General features: G+C 42.6%; 1 protein-coding gene across 4 annotated transcripts in view; it reads right to left on the reverse strand.

Annotated features, from left to right (window-relative positions):
* Nucleotides 1-7,822, reverse strand: part of NREP (neuronal regeneration related protein) — a 29,002-nt gene extending 21,180 nt beyond the window's left edge. Inside the window, exons 1-3 of one of the 4 annotated variants that reach the window (XM_082723745.1) lie at nucleotides 7,724-7,822; nucleotides 7,277-7,318; nucleotides 5,879-5,943 (exon numbers count right to left, since the gene is read on the reverse strand). In XM_082723745.1, the coding sequence (XP_082579871.1) occupies nucleotides 5,879-5,881 (3 nt within the window). In that variant the 5' untranslated portion in view covers nucleotides 5,882-5,943; nucleotides 7,277-7,318; nucleotides 7,724-7,822. Of the gene's footprint in view, nucleotides 1-5,878; nucleotides 5,944-7,276; nucleotides 7,645-7,723 lie in introns of those variants that run through there. The other 3 variants (XM_082723744.1, XM_082723746.1, XM_082723743.1) reach the window with 3 other exon arrangements.
* Between the last annotated feature and the right edge of the window lie 513 nt (nucleotides 7,823-8,335).

Here is an 8,335-nt window from a genome sequence, read left to right on the forward strand (position 1 = left end):
TATCAAATCCTGACTTGTAGGTCTAGTTTGTGAGGTCTGTCTTTGACAGCACAGAGGCCCTAAACAGGAAGGAGGACAGTCCCCACTGTATAAAAATGCACCATGCTTACTCTTGCAAGTAAGTGTATCTTTCTAACACAATCCCTTCATCTGGAATTCACTTCTCTCTCATGTAAATCTCTCCAAATATTTCTAATTCTTCATTCACTTAATAATTATTAAGGACTAGTGTTAAGCCCTAGGGGTAAAAACTCAAGAAGGCATGGTACCTGCTCTCAAGGAGCAAAGAGTCCACTTCTAGGTTTCAAATTTAATGCCAACTCCAATCACTTATTACTGAGCTCTCTACTCAGGCTGAATAATGAGAATGAGAATGAGGCTTGATTGGCCTTTCTGCCACCAGGTTAGTAGGAGTTAGTGGAGGTGTGCATATTTGCTGTCTCTGGGTCTAGCTTAATTTCTACCTCCTTAAAAAAAAATGTTTCCTCTACCATTCCCATTCCCCAGTGTTCAATAACATCATTCTTCTGCCTCTTACAATTTAGAACCAGATTATACCATCTGACATTAAATTCGTCACACACGTTAGTCTTCCTTCCACAACTAAAATACAAGTCGACTGAAGGCAGAGGCCAAAGTGTGCGTCTTCCGTAATGCGGAAGAACGAAGCACCAATAAAATGCTCAGAAAGTACTTGTACAGTTGGCATGGGAACAGACACACAATCCTACAACTAACTCTTCTCATTCTCTTCAATACTTTCAGTCATGGCACCTTTGTGTTCTCAGGGTCATTTTCATAATATCACAGAATCAGATTATACTAGAAATAAGTGAGGGCTTTCGCGTTCCAGTACTAGGGGGTCAGAGCTCCCTCCGGATCTCAGAGGGGATTCTTAGGGCTATGGGAAAAGTTGCTGTAAGCTTTGAGCGCCACAGCGGGATTGAGTCCAGCATATCACCAGGTTGATCAGAGTGTGGCTCTAACAGCTGGTCAGTGGGAACAACTGCAAGCCACTCTCTTTTGGCAAGTGGCTTTATGGCCTAACCACAAATTTTGTCTCTTATTAATAAATCATGGAAAATAATTTACTGTGAAAACTAAAATTACATTCACTTCAACTTCCTAGCTCGTAGAAAAAGGTAAGGATACACATTACTTCCAGATCACTAAAACTAAACATGATTCGTCATTTAGGATGAACTTTTACAAGTCCTACCCAATATTTATTGAGCTTCTAACATGTATTTAAAACTTTATTAAGCACTGCATATGAAGTTTATGAACCCTCTGGGATCTTATAAGTTATTTGGTCAACAGAAGAAATGAATATGACTCAACCAACAAATAATGCAGGACAGTATAATCTAGTGTTACACCCAGGTTAATACCAATTCATTGCTACTAATAACTGAATTGATATTTAGAATTTAGTTGAGAGCCATGTTAATGCTTAAATCCCAAGCCATTAGAGCTGCTAATACTTGTCATGCACTAGCAGATCAATTTCAGGGTCACTGCTATTTTTTTTAAACCACTGAGACACAAATCCTTGGAAGCTGTCCCTACCTGCAAAATATGTCTAGAAATATCTATTTCAGATAAATTTAGACCCAATAAATGGTATTTTTAGCAACCATAATTTCTACAGATGTGGGCTAATATTTATGGCTAATCTGTTTTCCAGTTCAAAGCAAAAGAGCAGTTTAAAATTGGAATCTTTGAATAGATCTTGATCAACCAAGATGACCTAGCCCAAGTACATTCAATACATTTTCCTCTGATGTATTCAAACTGGATTTGCTGATAAGATTTCCTTATCCCTAGTCTTTTCCTGTATCACAAAGAAATTACACAGATCATTTAGGCAAGTCCTTCCCACTCCTCTATCACTCTAGCAACATTTTGAATAACAAAGACGAATCAGGAAATTGAGTTTTTTTGGTTTTGTTTTAGGCACAATTATTCCAATAAGTGATCAATGCTCCATTTCACTTTGGCTGTGTGGATAAGACCTTAAAAGACTTTTTAGCCAAAAATACCACTAAGAAAAAAAATATGCCAGACCAAGGAAGCCAGTAGTTCACCCCAAGGCTCCCCACTCAGTCCAAGGTGGATGAATGCTTCATGTATTAACACTCATCATTTAGAGGTCCCTCATCTAATTTAGTGAAGTATTCGTATTTTATTGCATTGTTCTGAAGTAGTCGCATTTCAGAAGTGTGTTTTTCTACTTTAGAAGTATTAATTTTAAGATTTAAAATAAAGCGAATTCTTTTAATGTACTTATGATGATCTGCTTTACATACCATTTTTAAGAATTCTATCAGGTTAAAATAGAGTGACACTCTGAGTAGCTTCTAAGATTTCTGCTCAAATGTCTTCTCCTGCCTGAATTATCTATATAACTCCAAAGGAAGCTAGACTGGGTTTGTTAAAGCTGGATAGAAAATCCCTACTGTCCTAATTCCCCAAACAATCCCCAATTTCCCCCTCACAGTGTGCTGGAAGGTCTTGTGTAAGATACCACCATATAAAATTACCCTCCTAGGTACTCTCCAGCATCTCCACAATCAACTGAGCAACCTGTAAATTTACATTCCAAAGCCCAAGGGCACAGCTACCAATAGGACCTCATCCCTCCTCAATCTTTGTCTTTCTCTTTAAACAAGAAAACCTTATGTTAAAGGAGAGATTATTGAAAGAGTCTCCTTGTAAACCCATGAATGCCACTTCACAGACTGTACAAAAAGCAGAGCTCTATGAACAGTACAATAGAGTCAACTCATCTTTTTGAAAAGCTCAGCATCAGCCTTAGAGAGAACTTAAATTGTTCCAATTCCTAGATCTCCATTAAAACATCATGAGTCTATGTGTAGGTCACTGTGAACCCGTGCACACACGTAAGCAAGGGCAAGCTTACTGCACAGAGGGTGGTCCTGTTCAAAATCGGGACTTAACCTGGACACTGGATTGAATAATTCATTTTTTTCAAACTATCCAATAAGATCATCTGCTCATTCTTTAGTATTTTCTTACCATTGATATACCTGAAGCAAGTACTTTGAAAATAAAACACCTAAATACCAAAACCCATATAAAATATATCTCAGGAATTCAAATTTAACAAAAAGCCAAATATAAATTAAAGAAGTATGGATGCTCTATGCAGACTCACAATATCTTGTTAATTGCAAAAAATAAATAAAAATTAAAAAGGGCAACTGGAAAAATGCACGTTTACTAGATAACCTAAAAAGTTTGGGAATGGGTTACTGTACTAAAACTCTGGTCAACTACGACACAGCAAACTATACTCAAAATTACACCTTTTAACAGTACTGAGTTGTACAACACAATACATTTTATCTATATACATGATGTGCCCCCCCCACTCCCCACCCACAATTGTGCTCAGAGAATCCCCTACACACAATACAATGTGATTAGTGCCTGGGAGTATTAACAAATTGTTTGTTTGTTTGTTTGTTTAATAAAGGCACTCTAGGATTCTTGAGTTTCTTCAAATTATTGCTGTGGAACATCATCATTTTAGGGTTTATAAAATGTCTAGATACTGAATCTCTCTGTTTAAAACTCTGAGGTCTACCAGTAATTTCTTACCCTGGAATGAGCTGATTATAAATTTGTATTTGGCATAAGCTCTTAACTAAACCAGCTAAGTACACTGAAATTAGATCCTCTTTAGTGTTTCAAATTATGTAAATGGAAATACACATTTAACAGAAAAGGCATGTTCGTCCATTTTCCAGAGGCTGCCAGGTGTTAGAGCTACTGCCTCCCCAGCCAAGGTTTCCATTGTACACAGGCTACATCTTTCCGCTAAGTAAGCCAGTCACAGAGATCAGCAAAGTAATCCAGTTTTAATAGAGGAAGGAAAATAACTTCATTTTTCCAAAAAGGAGAAAAGGAGGTGCCACTAATAACGGTTTTTTTAAAGAGTAAAACAGAAACTTTTTTTAAACATTAACATATGCAAAGCCTTCTAAGAGCTCAGGCCTCCCGGAATAAGCGAATTGCTAGAAAGTTACTTGGAATCACCGACAGACAATAACTGTCGGTGGTTTCATTTCAGGCAATGGGCTTGTGCCAAAAGGGACTGACATCTTGATGAAAGGATCACCAAAAAGTTGTGAGAATTTTTCCATGAGTAAAAATCCTTCCAAGAGCAACAAACTGTGATTTCTCATCCTGCCACCATACATAAAGGACAACTGTAAGAAATTAACAACATGCAATAATAATTCAGATTTACTCTTGTGCATTCAAATCGTTCCAACTTTCATTCTCGGCTTTGGCACACACGCTGGCCTTTCACGAAGCTCACTGCACTCACTAACACAGAAACATGATATTTACTCCCAGAGCGTGACCTATAGGGCTAGTTCTGACAAGGAAAGCGGTCGGATTTAATGTCTAACCAAACTGGTCACTGGACATATTACAACATACATGAGCCTTCATGGTCTAACTACAGAGACACAGGGGTATGATTCTAGATAAAGAGCTACCAGACAAGCGGATGGGGCCAGTCTCAGTAAAAAGAAAAAGAAAAAGACTTTGCGGCAGTGCATTTTATTACCATCCTAGCACTCCGAGACAATGACTGATTAGGAGTTTAATAGGAAGTTAGGAATGTTCGTGCAAAACCCCCTGACCAGTTTAATTTTCTGCTCATCCGTTTTGCCCTTCCACCTCACGTTCCTTAATTTGGCCTCTACGCTCTGAGTAGGAGCAAGAGCTATTTTACTTGAGGCTTGGACACCCACCTGTTGAACTGACGGTGAGGCATACACAAAAAATAAAGAGCTTACTTGCTAATAGGATTCAAACTGAACTCATTTAATTGCTCTGATTCATTCTTCTCCTTGGAAGCTTATACTTGGGTTGTTCTCAAAGAAAACATCCAGTATATCAGATTCGATTTTGATTCATTAAATTCCACCCTCGTTTAAAAAAACAAAACAAAACCCTAAAACTAAATTTGGAAATCACACATTCTAAGTGGCAAAGAGGTGTTTTAGAGAGTATAAACATCTGCAGTGGGACATGTTGTACTTAACTGAAAAGTTGGACATTTCTGTTATGCTTTTGCAGTCCAACCTTATTTCCAAGGAGGACATTCTTTCATACGAGGCCAATGTACTTACTCAATGGCTTCTGATATGTATTTCATCTCTTTTGCTCTTTAATCAGTCACCAAACACGAAACTGCCCTCTCTGAGGATCATAATACTTGTCTGAAATAGTCACACTTTCCTTTAGAGGTAGCATGCTTGACTTCTGAAACTGAGTAATGCCCCTCAGAAGTGAAGTTACAAGTCCATAAAAAGTATCAATACCATTTGAGATACAAGAGACAGAGTGTAGTAATATCAAAGTCCATGCTCTTCATCTACACTGCTCTTAAGGGGAGCAGATACTCTGGCTGTTTGGTTAGCAGGACACGGACTCCTACTCTGCGGGTAAGTTCTAGCTATCTCTAAACTAGGACCCACTGCTTTGTCTGAGATCTACTGTTGCCCCCTCTTCTCTGCGTGTCACAACACATCACTCTTCTTAAAGAACAGAACAGTTTCCGTTGTTCAAGTTAAATAAATCTTCGCTTCTGAAAGAGGAATTTCAGTCTTCTATTCAAAATGAATGCAAATCAAAAGATCTAATTCACCCCATCCAGCTCATATAAATTGCTGTGCTGCAAAGTTCCCACACGCGGGAGAGAGACACCCTTTTAAAGGTCAAATGGGGGTAGGAACAATAAGGGGTTGAGGCAGGATGAAGGCGGGTGGTTGATATTTACATGAAATAAAGTCTGACAGGAATCTCCTGAGAATCCCCTCTGAAGACCCATTCTTACCATTTTGAGAATCGCTAACAGTCTTGGCCTCGCACCCTCCCTCTCTTCAGTCCAGGGAGACCAACCTGCAAAATATGTTTAAACACAATAGACAAATCGCTTCTCCGCAGGTCAGCAAATGAAAAATGTCTGTTGAAAGGCTACGGCCAAATAGTCATTTTCCATGGTTAAGATAAGTTACATGCAAATTATTGTAACCACTGGGGCTTTGGAGCTTTCCAAGGGTCTATAAGCTTAAACAGGGGACAAAGGAATCCCTGGTACCCGCTTTGCAGAGTCCTGGGCTATTCTTAGTGTTTGGTTCATCTTTAAATTGAAGGAGTTCAAAAGGTTTAGCAACTTAAAAGTAGAACCAAGTGATAAAGATAGATTGTTTTCTGGCTGCTCTTTGTTCCCAGACATACTACTGGCAGTATATTTGCAATCAAGACAGCAGAATAGGAATCAGCCTTCCACCGTGTAGTGTAATGCCTCAGAGTGGATATTTTTGGAAATGGCACTGCATTACATAACCTTCCGTGTTTAAAAAAAAAAAAAAAAAAAAAAAAAAACACAACACTACACTGTGGGGGGGGGGGGAGTCAGGAATATACACCATTATGCCCTTCTCTCTATACCAAACAAACACTAATGTATATGCTGCAGTGATTTTCCTCTCAGCCTTCATGTCAGCAGAACACGGTTCTTTTGTTAACATAAGTTATGACAAAAATTAAGATGAATGGAGAAACTAAAAGTTCTCCAAGAGGGTATCATAAGCTCTTAGAGTTTTCCTATAATGTTATCATAGATACACATAAATGCAAATCAGATTATTATCATCATCAAGCAGAAAGCAGTAATTTCTTTTTAAGCCTTCCCTCCCCCAAAGTTCAAGTGCTTTATAAGAAAATGCAGAAAAAGTGTTGCAAGATCGAATGTCTGAGAAGACCCTTGGCGGCGGCAGCAGCGCGGAGAAAGTAATAAAGTGTACAGATGGAGGGACACGAATTCATTTAATCAAGGGGGTGGGGGGTTCATGCACCAAAGTGCACCTAATGCAAAGAAACAAAAACAGTTCCTAACAATGCTTTATGAGCAAGAAGAACAAAAATTAACCACACCATCAAGCAAAAAACCCCACCCCTTCCCAAAAGAATTCTCCCTCTTAACTTGTGCATTTAAAAAAAAAAAAAGAAGAAGAAGAAGAAGAAGCAGCCCAAGTTAAATTCCAGCCTTAATGCAGCAGGACCAAAATACCAGTATTTCTTCAAGGTACACGCTTCGGCTCTTTAAAATTGAGAGGGAAGAAGCATGAACTCTGCAGGGCTGAAGGGTCCAGCTAAGAGCAATGGCAAGAAATCGACACAAAAGAGAAAGCAGCGCTCCCGGCCGGGGATGGGAATAGCATATACTTACAGACAAAAGCCCCGCTCCCTGTTCACTCTCTCCTCTCTACACCTGAAACACAAATGTGGATGAAAAAGGGCATCATGCTAGAAAGACAGCTGGGGGGGGGTGGGGGGGGGAGAGAAGGGGAGGGGGAGTGGAGGGGGAGGGGAAAGGGGTGGAGGAAGAGGAGAGAGGAGGGGGAAGGGAAACAAAACCCAAACCGGCTTCACTTCCAAGAAGTGCAGCCGTGGAAAAAGGAGGAGGGGAAGGTCTCCCTGCCTCCCGCTCTCTCCAAGAGTGTGTGTGTCTCTTTCTCTAAGAGTCTCAGTCTCTCTCTCTCTCTCTCCTCTCTCTCTCCCTCTCTCGGCTGCCAGTGTGCTAGTGAACAATGAGCTAATTCTGATGGGGCTGGCGCAGCGCCAGCGCCCCAGCCTTGCTGCCACTGTGCGGCCGCGGCGGAGCCAGACTGCTTACTCGGCAGGAATCGGCGACTCGGGGCCCCATCGGCGAGCGGCCAGCGCGCGCGCGCGCCCAGGCACCCCGCACCCCGGGCGCCCCGCGCGCCGCGCCGCCCCCACTGCGCCCGCCGGGTAGGGGGGGAGCGGGGGACAAAGGGGCCCCTGCAGACCCGCGCGCCGCCCCGGCCCCGCCCCAGAGCGCGGCGCGCGCACACCCCGGCCCGGTCTCTCCCGCCCCGGGCGGGCTTCTACGCCTCGACGTGCGGTTGCTTTTCAGACAAATAAGGAGGCGGAGGAGGCGGTTTGGGGGCGCGCCAGGCGTGAAGGCGGCCAGAGCGCTGCACAGCCCGGCAGGCCGCCAGGCCGCGGGGAGAGGCGGCGCGGCCCGTACTGTAATAATAAACCTGCAGCAGAGGGCATCTGAGGGAAAGAGGACGGCGACGGGCGGCAGCCGCCTTCCCTTTTATGTGCCTGTCCCGAGCGAAGCAGAAAATGGTGCCCGCCGGCGGCGCGGAGCCGCACACCGACACACAAAGAGCCGCGAGGCACGCGTTTGCGCACGGCCCGGCCGGCCCGCAGCCCCGCCGGCTCCGCGCGCCCGCCCCAGTCCGCAGGAAGCCCGGGCTGG

The sequence above is a fragment of the Mustela nivalis genome, assembly GCF_964662115.1.
Source record: "Mustela nivalis genome assembly, chromosome: 3".
Taxonomy (NCBI): domain Eukaryota; kingdom Metazoa; phylum Chordata; class Mammalia; order Carnivora; family Mustelidae; genus Mustela; species Mustela nivalis.